We start from the raw sequence: 27,012 nt of genomic DNA, 5'->3' as shown, positions 1-27,012 counted from the left end.
TGCTCTGCGAAAGCTCCTACGCCTCCTTTTAGTTTTGATTTTGTATGCAAACTATTATGTGCAGTGGAAGACAAGAGGCAGACTAGGCACAACCCTCAACAGGTATTACTAGGTTTAACATTTTTCAGATGAAGTTTTTTCATTGAAAAATGGCCTTTTCTCTCAGTTTTTGTTTAAAAAATTGATTTTTTTTTAAATAGAAAATATTATCGTAAACCATTATGACATTTTTCATTTACTGAAACTGGGTTTTCAGAAAATGAAAGATGTTAACCATTTAGGTAAGGTTTTTGATAAAACTTCCACTTGAAAAATGTTGCGAAAAATATGCTTTACAACGGGTCCATTTCAAATCCTGTAAAATGAAAACAATTTTTCAATTTTTTTGTGAAATTTTTCAGTTCATGAATAATACCAGCTGAAAAAAGAACTCTCACAATATACTGCAGTGGAGTTTAACACTTTCCTGATGATTTCTCAGTAGCATAAATGGCAGGCCACAGGTACTCTCTGAGCTTTGTTATTCATATCATGGATTTTCCTGATAGCTGGCACTACAGAAAATGACTTTCCACTACACTTGATGTCTCTCTATGTCATCTGTTTTTAGTCATTTTCCTTGCTGAGTAAATAGAATCTCAAAAGTGTTAACCTTTTAGTGACATTTCCTATTGAATTTCCCAGAAATTTCTTTACGCATCAGAAGTGGATCTTTCTGTCTAACTTTTTGCTCTCATTCATCTGAAATGTGACCTTCACTCTACGCTCTCCCTAAACAAAAGGCTGTGATGAGGCAATTGCTGAAGCAGTCACTGAAATACTTAAAATTAGCTATGTATGCTGCTTCTAGAACTTGAAGTTTCCTTGATTTGGAGCTTTTGGCTTGATACCATAAGAAAAAAGAATTCCTTAATAAAGTTGCCAGCCATCCAAAATTTGAGTTCAACACATTCAGGACGCATTTGATAAGGTCATCCTAATTCTGGGTATGTTTACCTGTTGCCATAACTTTAAAGCTACTGACCTTTTTTTCTTCAAATGTCATTTGTTTTGAAGATTTCTGAGACCTAAAAATCAAACCATGTTTGAAGGAATTTGGTTCAGTAGCTGAAATAGAAAAATTCTACTGCATATGCCAGAAAAATCCTACTGCTTATGCACAGTGGCTTTAAAACTATGGAATTGATTTTCTTCAGTTTGGCTTCAAGAATCTTGGATCTCAAAATAGAGATGCGCAAAATAACCACAATTTACAATATCTAGCTTCAGTTATCTGGCCAAAAAAGGCCTAATTTGAAGATGCAGAGGAGAACCAATTTTTCACATTTTACAAACTCAGAAAAATGATTGAATTGACCTGAGGTAAAAGAAACTTTCCAGTAAACTTAAATCAAACCTCAGAAAATATTAATCCAAAAGGAATTTGTTGGAGAAAAGCATGAACAAATGAAAAGGGAAAATTTGAATTCAATTTGAAATTCAATATTAAAGCTGTGCCTCTTAGAATAAAATGAATGAAATTCAAGAATCACACTCCCTTCCTTAGGGCATGAAAAAAAGTAAGGCAGACTCATGGACTTAATACCAGGACACCCCTTAGATATTCTATATCTCTAAATTTAATGAAGACTGATGAATTAATACCCTCACACTGTTCTTATTTCACTTCTTGCATGTGACATTCTGAAGTCAAAACTATTTTTTTTAAATTAGACAAAAAATGCATTTCTTGTGTTTTGTTTTTTGTTCTTATTTAAAGGTGGAAGTAATGATACCTTTCTTTATTTCACAGATCCAGTCATATACATAGTCACAGTGCCTGTCATTCCATAACATGCTGGAATCTCCACTGAGTTCTGCACAAAGTTCCATTCCTTGATAATTATTGGGTTCTCCATAGGCCCAGTTTGTATATATCATCTATAGTGGAAATATAATTGTATTACTATTTTCTTCATAGAAAGAGATAGCAACTTCATTGCAGCAGGAAGACCAGAGAGACCCAAGTTGGATTTCCAGTGTCAAGATGGAAGATAAAGCTGGTCAGAAAAATGGAATTTCTATTCTGTGGGAAATTCTGACATTTCAAAATTTGTTCACATTCTGAACTGGGATGAAAAGTCAAAATTTCTAAATTTCTTGCAGAATGGAAATTCCAAAAAAAAACAATTATTCAGAAACATCAAAACGTTTTGAGAACATCAAAATATTTTGTTTTGATAAGGCAAAACTTTTTGTTTTTATGATGTTGAAATATTATGATAATATATTAAATAAAATATAACAGCATTAATATTTAATGCAATATAAAAGTCAAAACAAAATGAACTGAAACAAAATTGAAACAAAACATTTTACCTTATTGAAACAAAAGAAAGAGTCTAAATTATTCTTTTTAGAGAGACAAAGTGGGTGAGGTGATATCTTTTATTGGCCCAACTTCTGTTGGTGAGAGAGAGAAGCTTTAGAGCTTACCCAGAGCTCTTCTTCAGATTCTTTTCAACATTTTTTCCAGCTAAAATTGCATTGAAATCAACATATTCCCACAAAATATTTAAATTTCAACAAAATCATATTTTCCAAATGAAAAATGTTCTGTTGAATTTCCTTTTTATTTTTTTTTAACCAGTTCTACTGGAAAATACACACACAAAACCAAATTCACTACAGTTACTTCAGTTTTACACCTTGGCTTCAACAGAGTTACACTGGAATACAAGTAATATGACCTATCAAGTGCAGCACTCTACAGGATCAGGTACTAAATTAGCTCTGGAAAAGGGTAAATTTACAAGACATAAGCTATTTCCTCTTATGTTTTATTCCTTTTAATTTTTACAAAACAGAAGGGTAAAGGGGCAGCAATCCATGGCTCTAGGTGTTACAGACAATATTTTAAACTACCATTGTTATATTTTACAACTACACCAATTTCACCAAGCCTTCATCACCAAAAATGGACAGGCAAAAAACAGACATTAAAAAAATCTCCTTCCTGTAGGGAAGTCAGAGCAATTTCTCTTCTGTGACTATGCCTCTGTGTACACAGACTATCCTTATGGTCATATTAGTCACTTTTATTCTTCGTTTTTTATTTTAAACACATTTTGCCAAAAAAAATAGTGTCTTGTACACAAAATCTGGCTATAGGATAGCTATTTATCAGCCTTGCACATGACAGCTTAATAGGGGTTCAGGAATATGATCACGAATAAAATTATTTTAAAAAGCATGAGAATTACAGAGTCGGGGGGAGGGGGGAACAATTGGGGAATAACTAAATCACTCACTGGAGACCCATCACTCCAAGCAAATCCATCATCAGGATTCAAATAGTATAAACCTATCCAGAATTTCTGATGATAGTATCCATTTTTCCTAAAACACAAGATATATAGACAGATTAAAGAGAAACAAGAGAAACATTTTTATATGAAATAAGATTCAAAAATGTAAATCACATCAAGAAGTTTCATAAACTTTCTGTGAAAATACTCCTAAAATCTGTTGGAAAAGTACCTGAATATTGAGAATCTGTCACCTGATCATTTAAAATTAACTATTTACAACTGCTAGGATCATCTGTGGACTGGTAGATAGCACTGAAATACCAAGTCACGTTTCTGAATAGGAGAGGTCCCAAATGCTGAGTTACCATATACTGGCCCAGTGAAACATTCTGATTGAAACAATGAGTGTGAAGACTTATCTACATGATAAAGTCTCGCTGGTTTAACTTCAGGTGTGATTTTACTGTGACTGCGCTGCAGCAAGAAATTGTACAAATGGTATAAAGAGGAGAACAAAGAGTCAAGAACAAAGTGGGGCTAGGGCTGGCCAGTAGGTATTTGGGCAGATTAACAAAGGTTTTTAGGCGTTTAATGATGCACATAGGTGTCTAGTGGGATTTTCAGAAGTGTCTAAATGAGTTAGACTTGCAATAAAAGTTATGCACTTTTGAAAATCATATTAGGTCCCTACCTGCATCTTTAGGCAGCTAAATACCATTAAAAAAAAATGGCCTCATTGTCTGAAATTTACCTAGTCAAACTGTAAATGTTGACAACTTCCCCACTGGGGAGTTTTGACTATTTGTTTTTTTGTTGTTCTGGCCTTTTTTCCCCCAAGTTGGGGAGGGGCCGAATCAATAAAGTATTTTAACCTTATTGACTGGAGCACTTGTGTGACGGTCAAAGGTCCTGAATGGATGGAGCCAACCCATCCATTCAGGATCTTTGACAGTCACATAATGAATCAGATCAAGACTACAATAAAATCCACATATCCCAGGCATGGACTCAGCCCACTAGCTCGCAGCTGCCCACACTCTGTTGGTTTTTCCTTTAATGAAGATGGGGATGGGGTGAGGCACCCAAAACAACATCTCTCTCCTTAAGCACAGGAGTACATACATCGAATATACTTGTATTCCCATATACCAGAAGATATGCAGTTTGTATATCAGCATTTATAATGTAAATATATGGTTGGGATTTTATTGCTATTTATTTATTTCAAAGGAATCAAATTGCATACAAACTGTCCTGCCCAATAAGGCCAACAACAGAACAGAAGCAGAAAAGGGGAACTTTTTATTTTAATCAGGTAAAAATGCAGTATTTTTATGCATGTAAAATTATTGAAAACCTCAAAGTTGTTTATTGCTCAGTATATTATACATAGTGATCATTAATGAAAATAACGGTGGTAAAACAGTGTCTTAATAATGGAAAGTTAAGATGGTCTCTAAAATTGCCTCTGGAAGTTGCACACACAGCTTGCATTTCCACATGCAGTAAAGTAGAAAACTGAGTAACTATCCTATCTGCATTCACAAAGTATTCTAAAGCCTGCTGACATCAATGATAAGACTTTGACTTCAATGGCCTTTGAATCAGATCCAGAGCTCTAACCTGCACATACAAAATTTACACGCATAATTTAAGGCCTCTTTGAAAATTTGGCCAATAATACTTGATTTGGGTGTTTTGGAATACAAGGGGATTGTTTCCAGAAGCTATTAGTAGAAAACCCTGTTTTGTGATGTGCACACTGCTTTACTTAAAAAATACATTTGATCACATTGATAATGTATTACCCTATGTTACGAGTTCCCTTAATACAGACCAAGTAATTGCATTCACATTCACTGCATAGGAGCAAAACTGTCTGAAATTGTTTCAGCTACCTGGTTAGTTAGAGCTAGGGAACAATAAAAATTTTGACCAGTTTTATGTGAACATTTTCCTCCTTCTTCATAAATTTTCATATGTTGTACCACATTACCTCTGTGGCAATTTTATAAATTCCCAAATAATATGCAGACAAAAGTACACCAATTCATTAATTCATTACACTTTTGGAATCCCTAACTAATTGTAAATATTACAATTCTAAAATATTTTAAATTGGATGACAAATATTGTACCAAAGTATGAATATTTAGCTGAAACCAACTATTGCAGGAAGGATCAAAAGGCATTTTTTTCTCATTTAATGGATAAAGTGAAAAAATAACCATAATGTAGATAGATACTCACACTACAGAACGCCAAATAACATATTGTTCTTCTTTACCATTAATGGTGGCCAGATCTCCTCCTACAGCTCTACAAAAATCTTGAGATTCCAACCATGTTTTCTTTTGTTCTCTTGAAAAAGGCTAATGAGAGTATATTTTAAAATACTGTATGCATCATAGAATCAAAAACATGAGCTATTTCCCCTATGGATTTGATGTCAATCTAACAAATCAAAAAGCAGACGGTATAAAATTTAAAATATGTTATACAGATTACAGAATGCCTTGTACACAGAATCTGACATGCAGACATTTGAGCCACAGCTAGCAGAGGGCACTGGTGAGACCAACCTCTACTATAATACAAAAAATGAGGAAAAAACAGTCTAAAATTTAATAGGACTTAGAGATGTGGGAGAAGAAAAAAGTCGGGTTTGAACACCAGAGGTGAGAAGTGAGGGGAGCAGCTGCGAGCCTCTCTTGCCTATTGTTGTGTATTATTAAATAGCTACTGGTGTCACGGTGTCTGCATTTCAGTGATGGGTGAGGTGACCCCTACCTATATCTTGTAAATCCTGTTTACAAAACTCTCAGAGATCCTATCAGGATGGAGAGAAAATGTAGACATGTCTAGTCTGCGTGAAAGTCATTATTGTTTAAGTTCTTTGCATTTCTATGTTTCAAACATGTACAGAGTCTATATTAATGCAGAATTATTTGCTGTACTTACTTTGAAGCAGAAACTAATACGATTGTTTGAATCCCATCCTTCCGGGCATGTGGGGGCAGGAGTTGTTGTTGGAATAGGTGGACGTGTAACTCCCTCAGCCCACTGTTTGCAGAGAAATTTTGCCTTTTCCTCACATTTCACAACATCCCATAATCCCCCGGCAAGTCCAGTCCTCATGGCAACACAGCCTGACTTTCGTCCTTTATACATATAAAAAGAAGTGAAAGCCAAACGGTGTATCACCTCGAACGTCATGAACTTTGAGTTCTGGCCTAATATAAACGAGTTATATTTCTGCACATGTTCAAATGGATAATTTTCAACTCACAAAGGTCATTCAGTGAATTTGAGATACATACATGTCTAGTATACTTCGTCAGTACATATCATCCTGTTACCTTTTAGTGGCTGGCCCAAGCAGCTTCACAACCTTCTATTCTCTAACAACTACAGTTTTCCTCTGAACTCAAGTGGTAGAGGCCTACGTTTTTGGTGCTTTGTTCTCAGTTTTAACTGATCCCGGTTTTGGTCCCTTTTGATGACTGCAGTGTCTTTATCTATTTGGCCCATAGTTCTTTTACACATACCTTGTACGATTTACCAAAGCCAATGGGCATTTTTCAATACGCATCAAAAGCATTTGAACATAAAGGCTAACCACGGGGTCTTATGTTAAGTAATGCAGAATCTTGTTCACTATGGGCATAGCAAACGGTCAGCATTGTATCTAGCAGCACCCTAAGTCCTACTTAAACCCTACTTTCAGAACTTAAGGGCTGCACAAGCCATTGGGCTGGCCTTCTGCAAAGGGGTGAATTACAATCACTCAGATGGAATTGAATCCATTGAAATATCCTCAGAAAACAAAGTGATCTAAACAAATCTGGGGTTTAACAGAACAAGATGTCCTAGGGACAGCTTGTTAGCAGAATGGCATGATATTTTCAAATTAAAAAACAGGTTTTTAGGATGAACACTTAGGATATCTTAGCTAATATTCACAAGGCTAATTTTCAATTCTATTTTTTTGGCCCCACTCATTCAGTGCTAGGTTACCCCAAACTAACTATATAACTGTTTAGCCATATTCCCTCTGGTAACATACTTATTATGATGGGGTCAAGTACATCACAAGACACCCTACCCCCTATTTCTTATCTTGCATTCTCTCTAAGCCACCACACACTACGTATTCCATGTCACCTCAGCCCCAACACTAACTCAGTCTTTCCCATTACAATGGCAAATCAGAACCCTGATTTCAATTTGAGCCTTGTCCAAGCTTGTCTACAATCACGTCAACACTAATCAGCAGGCAAACATAATGCAGGCGTGCAGATCACTTACACCATTCACACCAAAGTAGCAAACCAAAATTCCTGACGATGATACCCTTCACCAAAGAAGCATCTGAAAACTGCCAACCAATGTACAATCCAGCAGAGGATACAGAATGAATTGTTAAGGGAATTACAAATATATATATATATATATATATAGTCTAAACACTGAGTATTGTAGTGTGGGCCCTGTACTCCCCCCAACCAACGTTGTAGTGCTATATATACCTGGCATTTCTGAATTCCAGTGTGTGAATAAGACTGCTTCATCATTGGTCCACTTGAAAGTCCCCTTTTCTTGTATATTTGAAAGACCGATCCAAAAATATTTTTCAGGCCTCAGCCCTGTCAGACTAGTTAGAAAAGCTTGTTCATATCTGTATGAAAAGAAGACAATAGTCAAACTGGTGTTAAACCAATATTTGTACATTGCATGTCATTATCGTTTATAGTATAAGAGATATTAAATGAGTGGTTTAGGCATATTTATTTGTACAGAAGAGCTGAATAAAGTGGAATCATTCACAAAGGACATATTTGGCATATTTTGAATTTGTAATGTCTCTCACCCCTTTCCTTCTGTAGAGTAAACAAAATTATATGCAGGAGGACTGAAGTAGTGTGAATAAGTGAAGGGGAAGAAAGGCACCTAGTGTGATCTTGGTGGAATATAATCTTAATTCTAGAGAATTTACAGTAGTTCTATATTTTAAATATTTGGTGCTATATGAAAGACAGCAGTTTGGTGTTAAAATAACCACAAGTATCTACTCCAAATTAAGGGTTTGCCATACTACAGAAGAAGTAAACAAAAGTATGCAGTCTAGGGTGGTATTGACCGAAACTAAAATTCACTACTTCAACTAAGAATAATGAAAATCAAATCTGCTAACTAATAACCTCACATAAACAATGTGTGCTTATGGGGCTGGGAAGATGTAGAAATAAAAGTCAGCAACACATAGAAGGCTCATTGGAAATACAACAGAGATGAGAGTCTTGCAAAATCAAAACATCTAAAAAAAGTTTGCATATTTGTTATTGTTATTAGTTCCAAGACCAGATGAATTTGCTGTTAATTATTTGTATTACAGTTGTACCAGAAATGTGCTATGCACTTGTACACATATCTAGGAAAATACAATCTATGCCACGTAGAATTTGCATACAGATCTACTAAGACACTACAGAAACAAATATGAGAAATTCTAAAGGACCCGCAGACCAAATATAAGTAAGTTCTGACTCCCCCTCTGCGTTCCTCCAACATGTAATACTGGATATTGTGCATCATCTCCTCATGTAAAATACATTGTATTTGGTTGAACGTGAAGGACAGAAAAGCTGGACAAGCACAAGTCCATGGGGCCGGATGCGCTGCATCCGAGAGTGCTAAAGGAGTTGGCAGATGTGATTGCAGAGACATTGGCCATTATCTTTGAAAACTCATGGCAATTGGGGGAGGTCCTGGAAGACTGGAAAAAGGCTAATGTAGTGTCCATCTTTAAAAAAGGGAAGAATGAGGTTCTGGGGAACTACAGGCCAGTCAGCCTCACCTCAATCCCTGGAAAAATCATGGAGCAGGTCCTCAAGGAATCAATTCTGAAACACTTAGAGGACAGGAAAGTAATCAAGAACAGTCAGCATGGATTCACAAAGGGCAAGTCATGCCTGACTAATCTAATGCCTTCTATGACGAGATAACTGGCTCTGTGGATGAGGGGAAAACAGTGGACGTGTTATTCCTTGACTTTAGCAAAGCTTTTGATACGGTCTCTCACAGTATTCTTGTCAGCAAGTTAAAGAAGTATGGGCTGGATGAATGGACTATAAGGTGGATAGAAAGCTGGCTAGATCGTCAGGATCAACAGGTAGTGATCCATGGCTCCATGTCTAGTTGGCAGCCGGTGTCAAGAGGAGTGCCCCAAGACTCCATCCTAGGGCCGGTTTTGTTCAATATCTTCATTAATGATCTGGAGGATAGTGTAGACTGCACCCTCAGCAAGTTTGCAGATGACACTAAACTGGGAGGAGTGGTAGATATGCTAAAGGATAGGGATAGGATACAGAGGGACCTAGACAAATTAGAGGATTTGGCCGAAAGAAATCTGATGAGGTTCAACAAACACAAGTGCAGAGTCCTGCACTTAGGACGGAAGAATCCCATGCACTGCTACAGACTAGGGACCGAATGGCTAGGCAGCAGTTCCACAGAAAATGACCTAGGGGTTATGGCGGACAAGAAGCCGGCTATGAGTCAACAGTGTGCCCTTGTTGCCAAGAAGACTAACGGCATTTTGGGCTGTATAAGTAGGGGCATTGCCAGCAGATCGAGGGACGTGATCATTCCCCTCTATTTGACATTGGTGAAGCCTCATCTGGAGTACCGTGTCCAGTTTTGGGCCCCACACTACAAGAAGGATGTGAAAAAATTGGAAAGCGTCCAGCGGAGGGCAACGAAAATGATTAGGGGACAGGAACACATGACTTATGAGGAGAGACTGAGGGAACTGGGATTCTTTAGTCTGCAGAAGAGAAGAATGAGGGGGGATTTGATAGCTGCTTTCAACATCCTGAAAGGGGGTTCCAAAGAGGATGGATCTAGACTGTTCTCAGTGGTAGCAGATGACAGAACAAGGAGTAATGGTCTCAAGTTGCTGTGGGAGTTTTAGGTTGGATATTAGGAAAAACTTTTTCGCTAGGAGGGTGGTGAAGCACTGAAATGTGTTACCTGGGGAGGTGGTGAAATCTCCTTCCTTTGAGGTTTTTAAGGTCAGGCTTGACAAAGCCCTGGCTGGGATGATTTAGTTGGGGATTGGGTCCTCCTTTGAGCAGGGGATTGGACTAGATGACCTCCTGAGGTCCCTTCGAACCCTGATATTCTATGATTCTATGACTTTCAGATAGAAATCAACTCTACATGTGGTTAGTTTGCTCATGTTTTAGGATCCTCTTTGTGGAGACTAGGAGCAATTTGATATCAAACAAACAAAAAAATGTTTTTTGAAGTAATGGGCGTGGATGGGCTATGTTGTAAAGAAAATGATTCCAGAGGAATGAATTGAGGGCAGCGTGGCAGGGCCATTCACGCAACGGCCTGTATAGCCCTTGCAGGTTTTTCCCCCGGGGGGAATGGGTTGAATTGATGGTCCTCAAATATGCTCCAGGAGAATACTGATTACATTATCACCATTTCTGGGGTTGATACTCGCATAGCAGACACCTTGCCTTATTTTCAGATGCTCCGGTTGCGGGAGCTGGCACCAGGAGCCAGCCAGGAACCTGAGTGGATGCTGCTAACGCTATAGAACCTTGGGGTAGGATGGTTATCAGAGTAGTGTGGAGATCAGCTGACTGCACTCATATGGCAGAGCTATGAGACAAGTTTTAATGAATTCCTGCAATTACAGGGGTGGGGAAGCCAGTCAACAAATGGCCCATTACAGAGGAGCAGGTGCTGTGGTACATGGTGTCGCTGGCAACCTGTCAACCAGTGTCCTCAACAATCTTGAATAGCCTCCCAGCTGTTACGTTCATCAGTGGACTAAACGGTTATCCATATCCACGTAGCGGTTTTAACTCAAAGGTTTCTGGTGCGGTAGTCACATTCCAATGGCCCAGGGAGGAGTCCCATTGTTCTGCCACAGTTAACGTTCTCACGGCTCTAGGCAGTCTTGTTCAGAGAAGCATTCTTGATAGCAACTTTTGGTGCTTTCAGGATCAGCGAGCTAGTTCCTGGGTTCTGTAGGGGCTCTGCAGGAGGGAACTTGGAACCGTGTGACATATCCCTGCTTGTCCCTGCCAGTGTATTAAACTTGCAACAGTCAACTACTGATCAAGGAGGCTGGGGAGAATCTGTTATTGTCTGGGAAGGCAGTAAGCCTGGTTCTGCCCCATGGAATTTGGTTCCCACTCATCCAGAATCAGGGCCACAACAGCAGCAATACAGCTGTGTATGGGGGAAGAGGCAATTTGGACAATTGAGCATTGGCATTCGGAAGCATACAAAACATGTGTGCGACCTCAGGTGGTGAGTCAATATTAATGTGTTGTAATTTCATTCCAGATGGACACAGGATTGTTTTCTATATGCATAAGCAGACATCCTAGTAGCCCTGAGAGTTCACAACTGGATCCCAGTGACGGGGCGAACCTGAGTTGGCATAGGAGGAGGAGCATGTTATTGGACCAGCTGATGCCACTGCTGAACGCTGTGGGGACCCATCAGCGGTCACCGATATAACAGTGGCACGCCTTGGATGCCACTATTTGGGTTGTGGAAATGGTTTGAATTGATGCCCGAAAAGGGACTTGAGGCTGATCCTTCAGTTTCTCCAGGAGAATATAAAAAATGTATGGTTGGACATGCATTAACACAGGGTCTGGCAGAGAGTCATGGAACACCATCTAGGTGGACAAGGCAAGGAGGACGTGAACAGGGTGATGGCCAAATTCCTTGGGGTCATAAGAAGCTTGGCAATTTCACAACCTGGGGCACCAGAATTATTCAGGGAGGGTGGGGTTCCCCTACCAGGCTTTGCTGCAGATTTGTTCTGGCCGATATAAAAGGGGGTATTAGGAGATGTCTGGGAACCCAACTGGGTTTGGGGGGAAAGCAGCCAAGCTAATTGCTGGCACCGCCTTGTGGCAGAAAGTATAGAGTGACCAGATAAATGGTTTGGAAAAGGGCTTAAAAATGAGGTGCTCATTAAAGGAATGAAATGGGAGGGGGGAAAGGGTTGTTGGGGCTCCTATGTCTGGTATGGCAGGGAGCCAACCCCCATTTCTTATAGCCCACCTTAATCCTTCTACAAGGCAGGGGGTGGATGGTAAGGTCCTTGCAATGAATTGGCTGGGCGACCTGGATAGAAAAAGAGGGTGAGCCCCCTGGATAATTCCTGAATGAACATGGGGTTACCTGCCCTATACACTTATCTGCCAGGTAGCCCCAAACATCTAACAATAAAGTTGTGGCCTAATTAAAACCATATCAAATATCTCCTGTCCTTTCGGCCATAGCCGGAAAATGCTCATATGACTTTTTTTAAAAGAGCAGCTCTACTCCAGAAAAAGTAACTAGATAAAAATAGCCCCTTCTCACTCAGAAGATCTGCTTCCTGTGTGGGATTCAGAGCCCTAGCTATTCATTTGGCAACAAAAATAGGTTTTTTTTCAGCTTTTTAGTCTTGTAAGCTCTGCAGAGCCAACACGACTCAGAGCAAATGTAGTTCTATTTTTGTGTGTGCACATCAGCAACAGAATTGTTTACTAATTTCCAGTCACTCACACCTGTGGCAACCTCACTGACAGGAATAGGTTTGCACAGATGTAAATGAGCAATTAATTTGCTCTCCAGGGCCAATATAATGGTGAATTCAAATTTCATGGCAGTCACCCATCTCTACGGTGTGCTGATCCACACCCTTGGATTTGGGCACCCACCCATCTACACACAGGTTTTGAGAGGTTCAATATCCCATTCTAATTTTCTGCCTCAAGCCCGTCTCTGACTTTGCTCAACATTGGGAATTTTATTCTGATGATCTAGACTATTTTAGGATTTTGAGCCTTCCAAAGTTCTGTAAGCCGTCAGAACAGCGGCCTTTTCCATACCTGTTTTCAACAGTAGCTAGGTAAGCCTGGTTCCTTCCACACGTTTGATTTGCTTCATAAAATGATGCAAACGTACTTGCAATCATGTAACAATGAAAGCCATGTCTTTTCCATCCCTGTCAAAATAAATATGAGGCAATCACACAAGCTTGTTGGCAAAGTGTGATGTAATACTCATTTCTAGTCTCTGTTTTTAGAACACAAAGTTACTGTTAGACCATGGGGCAACGAACAAACAATAAGAATGAAGGGGTCACAATGTGAACAACAAGCGGAGATAGAAAATAAGTTAGCAAAATATTTCCTTGAAATAAGTAGAACATGGGAATGTTTATTCAGCAGCGAGGTGCTGACTCAGTTTTCCTGTAGCGATATCTCTTTCCTAAAGGACATTAAAAAAAATAAATAAATAAAAACTGAGCCAGTGCAGAGCTTCGGGTTATCTTTTCTTTGTCTGCTTATCCAACAGTAAAACTGCCTCAGTTATATGTACAGACTGGAGAAGCAAAGTGGAATATTCTATCAGAAATTTGGATCTAGTTCAATGCAAAAGCATTGTGGGTCTTCAGTAGCACACAAGACCCAGAAGGACTTGGATGTTAACTGTATAATACACATGTATAAAAGTATCAACTATAAGATACACATTAATGAAAAACGGTAGACTCATAAAGCTACTTTGACTATAACAAAGCCAGATACTTTAATCTCTGAGTCACGTGTAGGCTCCACAAAATTGTTGATAAATCTTTTATATCTATTTTTAACTAGGAACAACATCCCTTTATAACATAGTGTTTCATGAAACAAAATGTCACATAAAGTGAGTTTTTAAAAATGCTTCTGATATGCCTGTGCTCATGCCTTCTCCCCAGCCTCAGGGTAGCATTACTTCACCTCAATAATCCTGCAAGGAGAACTTGATTCCAGGGCAGGAAAGTGATAATCTTCTTCAGGAACTATAGGTTTGGGGTACTTAAAACAGAATTGTGAAGCATGGGCCAAAGGGCAGCTGGAAGCTAGATCTATTTACTCTTCCACGTATGCCATATGTCCTACACATCATGAAGACTGTGGAGGCCACATGCACCAGTAAAGCCAACACAGACCAATTTTTGGCTGTCCACCCTTATCCTCACAGTAATCTGGTTTGTATTTAATGTCTCGATTGTTCCATGCTTATTCAATTCACACAACTTATTTTGCACTTACTCTTTGACAGCCTGGATCAATGATCTCCTCTTCCCCACTAGCTTCTGCCAAAGGTTTCCTTTTACAGATGTATGCAAGTTTCTTTTCACAAGCATGATCTGCCCAGTATCCATCCTGAAAATGGCATAAGGAGAGAAACTTATCCATCAAGTGGGCCTTATACTCTTTCAAAAAAAATTTCATTAGTTCTTTAATATTAACAACGTTCATGGATATTTATTTTTGTAGTGTTATGAAAGGGGAAAACTTAGATCTGTGATTTATTTTAAGTTATTCCATCTACAGTATGAGTAAATGAATCTTGGGTAGCCAGTTTTGACTACTGAATTTAATGTAAGTAATTACATGACCAACCCTTTTTAACATGGTCCTTTTTTGGTGAGTGTATATACATATAATATGACAAGTAAGAAATAAAAGTAGTCATTCAAATGATATTATATACATATATATTTATTTCATTTGTGTTAAATACTTTGGATGAGATGTACCCACTGCATACATATTTACACACACACCCACTACACACCACTGTCTCATTTAGAAACATCTGTCAGTGATAGTGTTGGCCAAATATAAATTGAATAAACAAAATCCTTTTTGCTAATTTATGAACTTTAGAGTTGGGTTTTACCATCGTAGCCTTTTTAAATGTAGGGGCTTCATAAGCAAACATCGAAATATTAATTCCCTAAGCAACAGAGGTGATCGTACTGCTGCCAGGATGACAGTGCTTAGGTATGCTCCTATTGAAATGTTGGATCTCTGCCATGAAATGTGTTTGTCTCACTAAACTGCATCTGTTTTCAGGATGTAGACTGACATGAGAGGTTAAAAAAAAAGTATAGTATTCCTTTGACAATGCTGTCAAAGGCATATATGAAAATACATACAAAATTTCACTTGTTTGTTTCCCCAGAGACAGACTTAAAAACCTACAAAAAATGACCTAAGAGTTTTTTAAATGTATAAATGTATTCCAGTATTAAGATCCTCTAGCTCAAAACCTGTCAAGACTAGAAGCAAGCGCTGAGGTTTCCTTCATATTTCTTTAGCTCTAGGCCTAAGTGGTCTGCCATATATAAGCCTTGTGTGGCTTTCAGGACAGCTGAAAAGATGATTTGTACTGTATATTTATTTCTCCTCTTTCACCTTTAGCTCCCTCACCAATGGTGAGATATTTTGCTAAATGAAAAGCAGGTTTTGCTATTGAAAACTATTTTTGCCTTGATAAATAGGTGAACCTGCAGTGGGTGGTAAGTACAAGTATTTCACACCATCACAGATCTGGCAAAAAAAAAATTTTTTGCTGGTGTCATATAGCTGTGCCCTGCATGACTCTCTCTTTTATCTAAGCTCCTTTTATTTGCCTATCATATTTGTCACTGTACCTCATTTTTCTGGGAGTAGTGCTAACAAGTAGCCCTAATCAAAGCAGCCTGACAATAGTAGTTACATGATTTCTCTGCAACAGTTTGTCTTAATACACTGAATAATCCCTTTTCTTGCATATATAATGAACAGGGCACACCCAACAGAGAATTTATAATAAATTCATGCAAAATATCTAGCCCACATAAACCCAAGGTCTGGGATCCAAATGTTTTTTCCAGAAAATCTGGGCTCTTTTATTAACAGGATTTCTCCTTAATATATTTTCTTAGTGAAGTTCATAAATCTGTGCAATTTGTTAAGTTATACAGCCTCTGCCCAGTCAAAGCAGAAAAATTCCCAAGTCTTAAACTAATTCCCCACCCCCACACCCCCATTCTCCTGGAAGCCACAGTCACACATGTTCATGTGTCTCATGGAATAGGTAGGTGTATTCTTCTGAAGCCCAAATTCACAGGAGACCTTCAGAGTAGTGGATTCAGAGTGCCATAGCAACACAAGGAGTTAACCTTTGCGAAAAGTCATTGTATGGCCTCTCTTGCCCATTTATTATGAAACTAATGAAAACAACTTCATAGCACATTTAAACACTGACTAGGTTCCTCTAAAAGTAACTCTAAAAACCTTTGGAACAACAAAAGTTAGTTCATATAATATTACCCCCAATTCCCATGCTCTTGGACAGAAAAATGGATCAAAAGAAAAACAGGCTGACATGAAACAGATAACTGGATTACTTTACCTGTCCTTTCATGACAACACAATCTTCTTGCCTGTTGTTCGCATGGGTTGGTTCGCCACGTAGCCACTTGGTGTATGTCACAGGAGTCCCATCACTCCATTCAAAATACATCTGAACTTTACGATCATTCAGTCCAATCCACAGCTCATCCGCTGGCTCTAAAAATCAAATTAGGAGATTTGCTAATAATCATTCTATACAGTATGAACTTTCAGTTCCATTCTGGAGTGAGGAATTTATGCCCATGTAAGGGGACTGTTGCCCCCTTACTAACATTCAGTGGGGGTGTTTTAGTTGCTAGCTCCCAGTACTAAAAAGGGGGAAGGGTCGATGGGGAATCAAGACCCTGAGACTGACAGCCCCCAGGAACAATGGGGAGAGGCCAATGCTCCAGGTCAGCCTGAATGACAGGGCCAGTGGACTAATCAGGGAGTCAGGAGGACAGGGAGGTCCCATCCTCCGTGTGAGCTGGATTTGCTTGGGTCAGACAGAGTGGGGCTGAGCTAAGGAGGAAGCAGGGGCCCAAGCTAAACTCGGGGGCAGAGCTGTGCCAGATCCAGAGGGACCAGAAAAGCAGCCCAGAGAGAGCAGACCCTGTCCTGGGAGCAGAGCTGCAGCCCCAAAGCCAGAGGCACAGCCCAGAAAGAGCAGACTTGCCCTGGGAGCAGAGCTGCAGCAACCAGAGCCAGAGGGGCCAGAAAAGCAGCCCAGGAAGCAGGTCAGTGCTGGGAGCAGAGTCACAGAAGCAGCCTGCAGAGCAGACCTGTCCTGGGAGCAGAGCTGCAGCAACCAGAGCCAGAGGGGCCAAAGAAGCAGCCCAGGGAGCTGGAGGCAGAGCAGCAGCAGTGCAGAGACAGAGTGGTGCAGCTGGGGCTGGAGCAGTCTGGAGCTGGGTGCGGTGAGCAGCTGGGGAGAGGGAGGGGGACCCTGGGCAGTGGGCCCAGCACAGGGAAACGCCTCAGCCAAGAGGCTCTGCAGGCCAGGCTTGGATCATAAGCCCGACGGGGCGGGGGCAACACTGGGAAGAAGGGTCCTACCACTTAGAGCCTGAGAGCGTGTGGCCACCACCAGAGCAAGTGTCCAACCCACAGCATCCCTGCAGCACAGCCAGGGCCTGAGAAGGAGGCCTGGGACTTACAAGGAACAGACTGTGAACTGCCCTGACGTTCCAGAGACACTGTTTGTGATGTTCCCTGCCACAGAGTGGGGTGATGTGTTTCCTTTAACCTTTCCCATTTTTCCTTATTGTTTTTAAAATTAATTGTTGATTAAATAACTTGCATTTGCTTTAACTTGTATGTAATGGTCAGTGGGTCAGAGAAGTGCCCAGTGCAGAGAGAGTACCCCGGAGTGGGGACACCCTAGCCCCTGTCCTAGGTGACCACAGCAGGGTTGGGGGTCGAGCCCCCCAGGAATCCTGGGCCCAGCCTTGTTGGGGTTACGAGGACTCTGCCAGACAGGATGGTGGAAGGGGAGTCCTCAAGGGCAGGGAGGCCACTGGGTAAAGGAAGTGGGAGCGAGGACTCGGATCCTTTCGCTAGCCCACTTTACCGAGGTAGTGCAGAAGCCAGGAAAGTTCCCCACAGTAGCGGGACTATTCCCCCGCTTCCAGTCAGGAACGTTAAGAAACAGCTTCTGGAAGTAAGTCTCTGCTTTAGAAACCATGCTGGCTGTTCCTCACATGTCTTCTTTTGTTATCAGGAAGGGTCATCCCCCAAAGTGGGGAGATAACCTGACTACAACAGCTGGGTCTCAGATTTCCTCCAAAATGCTAATTTATCTAAACTGTATTATTATTAAAACAATTATTTTTAGTATCGGGGGTAGCCGTGTTAGTCTGTATCCACAAAAACAACAACGAGTCCGATGGCACCTTAAAGACTAACAGATTTATTTAATCCATAAAAGCTTATGCTCAAATAAATCTATTAGTCTTTAAGGTGCCACCAGACTCCTAATTATTTTTAGCTCAGCTTTCCAGGTTCAGATTTCTTGTAAATTGCTGCAACCTAAATAGCCTTTCATGAATTTCTAAAAATGGCCCTTTTTAAAACAAGGTACGTACTTTCCTTATGTTGCTACCCTTCAGTACAAACAATGAGCAAAGCAGAATTGTCCTCATTCTCATTGTTTAAAAAAAATTATACATTATCTTGTAATGTTGACAATCTAAATACTTGTCACGTTTCCCAACATACCGCAGGTTGTTCCTGTTCTTGAGAATACTTTATTCCTCTCCCAACTAAAATGTGCAGTAGAACCTGCTTAGATTTCCCCCTCTTCGCATCCCTCCACACCAAGCAAAACTATTTGTCTTCATTTCTTAAGTCATTCACATCTTATCCAGATCCTATCGTCTCTTGTGTGGTATAGAGCCATTGACCCGTCTTCACTCCAACAATCATGCCAGTCTATCACCTATCAGTCCATTTTTCCCACAAACACCTTAATACTTTTCCCCATGCTCCCGTTTATGTGTGGGGAGTAGCTATAAAAATCCACAAAGCCACCACATTATTCTCCTTCAGATCTCTCCTATAACTCAACTCAACTATGATGCCTACAAAATACATGACCATGGTTAGATGTCTGATGTGCTGTGTGACCACTGCTTAGTACGCAAATCATAAATTTCTCACTGTTACCTTGTGCTCCCCGTCTGTTGTATCCACTTGTTGTGACCCGTCATATACATAGACTGTGCTTTAAGGCTCATGACTCTCGTAGAGACAAAACAACCACCTCGATGAGAGTCATAAGCCTTAAAGCGCACAGGCTCCAGCGCTGTATTGGCAGTGTAAACACATTGCAGCACAGAAAGCAATTAATTGGTCTCCGGAAGTGTCCCATAATCCCTCAAGTGGTTGCTCTGCTCACTGTTTTGAACTCGGCTGCCCTGGAGACATGTGCTCCTCCCCTTTCAAAGCTCCATTTCTGGTAGCCCTTGCATGCTGTGCTAATCTGCTCTGGGACACAAAACAAACCATTCATGTGGAATGCTTGTGCTGTTGAACACAGAGGCAGGTGTGTGTGAGAGAGAGAGAGATTGCTCTGCAAAGAGCTGGGGATGGAGGCAGGGGCTGATGTCCGAGTTTCCCCCTCCCCCTGCCTTTGGACTGGGTGCTTCCTGCCACTGTCTGAACTTACAAGACATCATGCTGACACACTCTCTGTCCCCCAAAACACACCGTCTCTCCCCAACTCCATACACACACACACACTCCCAGTCACACAGTCTGCCCCCCCCCCTTCAATTGAAAAGCAGCTGGCAATGTAGTAGGATGCCCATGGAACAATAGGATTGGGAAACCTGCATCATGTGACTTTGTGCCTGCCCCATGAGGCATTGCAAAACACTTTCCCAAAACACCCTGCAGCCCCTTGCACAGTGGGTTAGATACCACAGTGCACTTCTCTCTTTGCCTTTGCAAGAGCTGCTAATGTATATGCACTCCACTGTCACAAGGAGCACAGTGTGGACACGCAACAGCGGTTTAATTCCAGCGCTTTAATAGAAGTGGTATAACTTGTTGCGCAGAAACTTGCTAGTGTAGACATACCCCTAGTGACATTACTGCCAAAAGAAAAAACTATTAAGGTAGTAACAGAGGGCAGCATAGATTTTTGATCCCAGGCTAAAATTTTCCAATGGAACAGTTTTCTGTTGGAAAATGCTTATTTAACAAAATCTAAATGTTTGTCAGGAATATATCAATTTTGTCCCCATCAAAGATGAAAATGAGCCTCTTTTCTATCTTCCTTTAGATCTAAATGCAAGTCATACTTCCTTGAGAAGATCTAATTCCCCAGCAGGAGGGAAGACACACACACACACACTCTCACTCACTCTTAAAAGGAAGACTGAACACCTGTCACATTTCAGAAGAACATCATCCAGGAGTGAGAGGAGAAAAATGAAACATCTATTCATGAACCAAAAACAAATGATTCTGCTTAGAATCCCATGGTAGTTGCCGAAATACTACTGTGACAAGTGCATTTGAAGTGCCATGCATAGACAGATTGATAAAACATCCCTATATTACAAATGAGAAAATGGAGACAGACAGAAATTAAATAACTTTCCCCAAGATGCACAGTGAATACATGGCAGATCTGGTAGCAGACCCCAGATCTTCTGACTTCCAGTCCTGTCCACATTAATCAACAGACATTGCTTCCTCTCACCTACTCCTATACATTGATAGTAAAGATCTCAGTCTCTAAAAAGATGGAAGTTATTTGCATCAACTCTGGGTGGAGGGAAAAGGGCAGAAACGGACTGGGGAATAAGATGTTGAGTCTGATGTAGTTAACAACTACACACTGCAAACACTTTATCACAGCTTCTGAACTAAAATTTTGTTATCTATAATAATTATACTTTTATATTTTGCTTCCAACATTCTGAGATTTAACTTAAACAACTTTTCACCCATTTTTGTACAGGATAAATTTCTGAAACACATTCTCTTCCTTTAAACAACAGATAAAAGCAAAATTTTGGGACAAAATTCTGCTTTCACTAACACCAGCCTAAATCTGGAATACCCCTACTGACTTCACATTTCCCTGAATTACACCTTGCAAATAAATGAGAACAGAATCTGAACTTTTTTGCATCCAAGTCCCCCAGCTGGGACCTTACCATCACCCCCGCCTCAAAGGAGGGTTAAGGTGGGCTATATGGAAAGGGGGTTGGCTCCCTGCTGTTCCAGTCATAGGAGCCCTGAACACCACCCCGCCTTTTGCTCCTATAACCAACACCTAAGTCCTTTACCAAACCATTTATCTGGTCATTGCATGGGTGGTGCATGACTCCTCCATTTGAGGGGGCTGGGTGCGCCCGGACCGTGGCCCTGCCTCGAGGCCCACTGCTGCTCAGCCTCCTTCCCCCAAAGTCATGCCCACACTCCACCTGTAGCCCCGCTCAGCCCCCTAACCCCAAGCCCTCCCAACCCACCGTTCGTGCCTCTTCGCCCCCTCCCAGAAGCCTCCCTGTGGGCAGAGCAGGGATGGGAAGAGGCGGAGGGAAGGCAGGGCCTCGGGGTGGAGCGCCAGTGGGGCCCCAGCCAGGGCACCCTTTCAGTGACGGCGCACTCCAGAGGCGACAGGCCAGCTGTCTGGGGAGGCTTAGCCTCCCATGGCCTCTTATGTCCATCACCTATGGGTCACTGTATCCCTTCCCTATGGATTACCTGCACTGGACACCCCAGCACACACTTACATAATCAGTTGCAACTCTCGTCCCTGCTTACCATAACAAAGCCCTCCCTGAAACCGCTTTGGGGAAGGCGAACAAAACCCCACTCCACCTAGGCCAAACTGGTGGTGAGAGAAAAATTTCTTCCCAGCCCCCCATGAAAGGATATTGCACACAGGCACCCACAGTAAGTCCCGACCAAACCTGGTATTTTGCCACCTACAAGGGGAGGAAGGGTGGGTGGTGCTCTACTTGGTGCAGGGAAAAGGGGCTTCTCCCACTGGGCTAGTCCCTTTTCAACTCCCCAGGCCTTCGGGTTGCTGGGGGATGAGTCAGCGTCACCACGCTGACCCCTCCCCTTTTGCAGCAGCCTCTGAGCCTCTTTCCCACCCCTAAACCGCTATTCCCTCTCCCCCAGCAAGCCAGACAATGTCCTCCCCACCCCGCATAAGGTGCAGTGCCGTCATTCTTCGGCAACACAGCATCAGACACATATGGAAAGGTCTACCGTTCTGAAAGATTCTACTGGTTTTGTTAGATTTCCCCCTTTTAAAGATAAGGAATCTCTCTGGTACAAGTTGATTCTTTCAAGCTTTTGGAACTTCTGAAGTGCACCTAGTGTACTTGTGCCATTACTAGAAGATTGTTCATTTTTCAATATACATATTGGCAGGGCCCTGTAGAAATACTCACTGTACCCAAGCTGCGAGACAATAAAGCTGTACTCTTCAACATTGTGGATACTAGCCAGATCACCATCCTCCTTTCTACATGAAGTTAAGGCATCTTTCCATATTTTGGTGTCTCTTTGAATTATGTAACAATGACCTGCATATGACATCCATTGAGCAGGGCATTTAATAGGCACATTAGTCTCTGAAGGAAAAATGACAATGAAAGATTTCAGAACAGTACAAAAAAAGGGAGAGGAAAATTACATAAACATGGAATTAATAGTCTCCTGCTGATCCACGTATCAGTGTCAGGATGCAAAGTCTGTCATCCCAAATGCTTTGAAGCCCTCAGACTTTGCCACACCAATTTTTATTTATTTATTTATTTATTGTTCTAGATTGCTGTGGTCCTCTAGTGGAAAAACAGATTTTTGCAGCATTAGACCAGCATATTCCTTGAGTTCATGAAAATCCTCTTCCTCTACAAAAGTAAAGGGCTACACAGGTACTACAGATAGTTTGGGCAGTTTGCAGTACTATCATTTGGATAGCACTTAGTTATAGACTGTCATGTAATGAGCACTCTGCTCTCCCATAACCCATATACACAGCTTGGCTAGATGCAACCCATAATCTCTAGCATTGACTTTAACCAACACGCTTAATGTCAAATATGTGCTTAAGTGCACCGTTGGATTGGGACCTAGGCCACTTTTTTCCTTCCTTCTCTGGGGACCAGGTCCTGGAGGGCACTGAGTGCCACCAACTACCCTTTACATCAAAAGGAGTTGAGGATACACAGCGCTTTGGAAGATCACACCCTGCTTCCTTCCATGATTCTTACTCCCAAGGGACATTTAGTAAATTGCTTTACTGTGTGCATCTCTGCCAGCACCATATTGCTGCTGTCATCGCATTTACTCAGGGATTCCTTTGTGGTCAGGAACTTTTGTCTCCCTTCTTTTACTCCTCCACATTACTGCTACGCTGAGATGGTGATGCTAAATCTGAAGCATAAGAAATGAAGTGGCAGCTCCTTCACCAGGAAAATAGATGCAGTGTGAGTCAGTATTTCATGGGCAGTTTATTTCTGATGATCAATTAGTATTATACTTTCAGAAGTTCTTTGTTTTCTCAAGACTGATCACTAGCAGATATGTCACCATTATTAAAAAAAAAGAATACAAGTTAAACTAGGTAGTAGAGTGATAGTAACACTAAGTCAGGAAAGCAATAGTTGCAGGAAAGCAACTTTAAACATGTGTTTAAGTCCCACTAATTTCCATGTAATTTAAGTACATTCTTAAGTGCTTTAGGCCTTGTCTGCACCAAATACTTTATCAACCTCGCTACATTTCTCAAGGCTCAAGAGACATCCCTGAGAGATGTCGTTACGCCGACCTAAACCCCAGTGTAGACACCATTAAGTCAACAGAAGAATTCTTCTGTCAACCAAGCTACCTCCTCCGAGGGGGTGGACATACTATAATGAGGGGGAAACCCTTCTGTTGCTGTAGTGTCTACACTACAGTGGCCTAGCTGCAGTTGTGCTGCCACCATGCTTGTAGTGTAGATATAACCTTAGGGATGGAGCATTTTAGAAGGCATAATTTAATTAAAGCCAGCATTAAAGAATTGTTCAGTGTTCTATACGAATATACACTGACCACACATTGGCGAAGTGGGAGAGGGACTAAAAAAAAAGGTTAGATCATCAAAAGATTTGGAAGCTGAGGGCCTGATGTCTGTTGTTCGTAGGCACAGGGGCAGGGAGTTATATGGGCCGGTGGTGCACGGGCTCCAGCAAATTCAGGGCCCGGGGCCCGGTCTCTCCCCTGCGCACCTACCCCGGCCCTGCCTGCCGCCCCCACGCACCTCCCCCGGAGCGTCCCCCGGCCTCGCCTGCTGCCCCCACACGCCTCCCCCGAACGTCCCTGCCTGCCCCTGCAGCTCCACACTGCACTCCCTTGCCAGCCATTGCTGGCTACAAGGGAGCGGAGCTGGGGGCAGGCTGAGGCAGCTGCTGCACCTGCGGAGGGAGGCGGGGAGGAGGCACATGCCCCATGCCCCGCACTCACTCCTGCACCCCAACCCCGTCCCAGACCAGAGCCCACACCCAGCACCCAAACTCCCTCCCAGAGCCCGCACCCCTCCTGCACCCAAACTCTCTCCCAGAGCCTGCACTCCAAACCCCCTGCCCCAGCACAGAGCCTGCACCCAGCACCCAAGCACCGTCCCAGAGCCTGCATCCCAAACCCCCTCACACCCAAAGGCAGGTGTCGGGGGTGGGCAGGACCTGGACCCGGACCTGTTCTGGGCACCACCAAAAATTCTACAAACCTACCACCCCTGCGTATGCAGGCATATTGTTTTGTATATGTAGATTGCAGGACTGGAACCTATTAAACATTTGGAAATTCAGGCAGACCATTTTGGTCAAAAGGTTAGCAGTAAAGGCCACTGAAAACAAAACCATATGGATTTAAGGAGACATCTAGGCATTTTTCTGGAAAAAGAGGGGGGATACTGGGGGGAACAGAAACAGTGACAAAATATGGAGATGGCACAAAGAGAGATTTTAAAGGAATAGCTTTAAAGCTAGGTGGTATTTTCCTGCCCAGTGCTGCCTTGTGTTTTCACTACATACATTCAACTGGTTCTAGATCTATATGCATGCTTCTTTCTAAGAAACAAATACTTCTTAAAATACTCTCTCTAAAAAATTCCATTGCCACCCGATACCAAAATGCCTTGGCAAGTTAGGGCTGGTCTACACTGGGAACCTACATTGACATAGCCACGTCTCAAAGGGGTTTGAAAAATCCATACCCCTGAGAGACATAGCTAGGCTGACCTAGCCCCAGTGTACAGCGTCAACCTAGCTACCGCCTCTTGGGGAGGTGGATTAATTACAGTGATGATAGACCCCCCCTCTCATAGGCATAGATAGTATTTTTGCACTACAGAGGTGCAGCTGCAGCACGGCAGTTGTGTTGCTGTAGCATTTTAAGTGTATTTAGTTTTATTTTACAAGGTATCAAATGTGATAACAAGTAGCAACAGATTCTCTTCAGCAAATGAAAATGTGAGGTTTTAGACAATTCCATTGTCCTTTTTCAAAATAAATACTTTAACCTGTTTCAGGTACTGACAACGACATCTCTGGGCCACATCATTCCCCCAGGAACGGTGCACAGAGGGGCCCTTCTGTTTGCACTTGGAAAAGGGAACTCAGCCACTTTCTGCTAGTCCAGGGATTTAGGCCAAAGGAGAAGGCAAATTGTGTGGGGAGTGGGTGGGACAGGACTGCCGTGGGAGGAGGGGTGGAATCCCACTCACTCGAAGATGAGATCTTCCTTTACGCCGTCAGCTGCAGAGTCCTGAGGCCACTCTTACTCTTTCCTCATCTTTTCAGACTCTAATTACATCACATTTAAAATAATTGCCATTATTGATTTATTTTATCAACCAGCCTACCTGAAGGAATAATGAAAGACTCTAAAGTGGCATTTCCTCTTTTACAAATGTAGCCAAGTTTCTGATCACATTCCCGGTTTTCCCATTTAGCACCTTTTCCAGGATTCAAAGCTGCACAGATTTTCCCAGGCTCTGGGGCGGGACTTCCTTTGATGAGAAATAGATACAAAACCAGAGAACTTTCATATAAGCACATCACTATCTAAAGAAAACATTTTTGTGGCCCTTACTCTGTAATTTTTTTAATTTTAAATTTTAATTTTTTTCATTCCCATACTGTTTTACCAACATGAATCCGCAGGGGTCAGACTAAAAAACACACATGTGGAATCATTTCCCCATCATGCCAACAACTTTTTCTCTTGTCTGCTTTGATCAGCAATGAAATAATTAGCAATGCAGACATTTAGATAATAATTAGAATTCAGAGTAAACAGTTGATTGAGATGAATGGGGTTGTTCACACCTCTCAGAGCTATTCTTCCAGGGTGTCTACACACTCCGATTATTAACCAGTTTAGATTCTGAAGATTTTCTTTACAACTGCAAGGGTTAGGCACTTGTTTTTTTCCTTTTCAAAAGAAGAATGCATAGACTCTGGAGCACAAGAGGCAGTCTACCAGGCCCAGGAAAAGGACCACTTCAATGAGATGCAGTGGACTGGCCAAGTGCATGGTTTGACTTTCACATTAAAGACTTGGTAGGTAATTAATTAGCTGACTGCAAAAACGGATGACAATCTGAAAAGTTGCTTGCCAGCTTGTCCAAACAAATGACAATAACAGGATATTTGTGCTAGAAGCTGACAAGGAACTTCCAGGAAGGGGGGGGGGCGGGGGGGACCCTATAGGAGAAAAGTAGTAAACTACTGTATAATGATTAAATCACTACAGTAAATTAGAAGTTTTCCTGAATCCGCTTTAATATTATTACACTAATCCTGTTTTTCTCTTCAGCCTTTGAACACCAAAGGTATAGGATCTACACAAGTAGATACGAATATAGTTCATATATCACAGCAAAGCAATACTTTTTAATGTGCGAGAATGCTCAACTGAAATTGTTTTATGTTATTGCTGCTATTTTATTATCACAGTAATTACTTTAT

The 27,012-nt window shown here is 41.6% G+C and overlaps 1 protein-coding gene across 1 annotated transcript in view; it reads right to left on the bottom strand.

The window, feature by feature from the left end:
• LOC141983193 (macrophage mannose receptor 1-like) overlaps positions 1-27,012 on the bottom strand; it is an 82,870-nt gene that overhangs the window by 37,764 nt on the left and 18,094 nt on the right. Inside the window, exons 6-15 of the mRNA XM_074946025.1 lie at positions 25,905-26,051; positions 22,447-22,629; positions 16,551-16,708; positions 14,417-14,530; positions 13,205-13,320; positions 7,820-7,968; positions 6,252-6,451; positions 5,541-5,662; positions 3,291-3,378; positions 1,776-1,920 (exon numbers count right to left, since the gene is read on the bottom strand). Of these exons, the coding sequence (XP_074802126.1) occupies positions 1,776-1,920; positions 3,291-3,378; positions 5,541-5,662; positions 6,252-6,451; positions 7,820-7,968; positions 13,205-13,320; positions 14,417-14,530; positions 16,551-16,708; positions 22,447-22,629; positions 25,905-26,051 (1,422 nt within the window). The remainder of the gene's footprint in view (positions 1-1,775; positions 1,921-3,290; positions 3,379-5,540; positions 5,663-6,251; positions 6,452-7,819; positions 7,969-13,204; positions 13,321-14,416; positions 14,531-16,550; positions 16,709-22,446; positions 22,630-25,904; positions 26,052-27,012) is intronic.

The sequence above is a fragment of the Natator depressus genome, chromosome 2 (assembly GCF_965152275.1).
Source record: "Natator depressus isolate rNatDep1 chromosome 2, rNatDep2.hap1, whole genome shotgun sequence".
Lineage (NCBI taxonomy): Eukaryota > Metazoa > Chordata > Testudines > Cheloniidae > Natator > Natator depressus.
The sequence above is the reverse complement of the archived record's forward strand: the minus strand, read 5'-3'. Positions and strand labels throughout refer to the sequence as shown.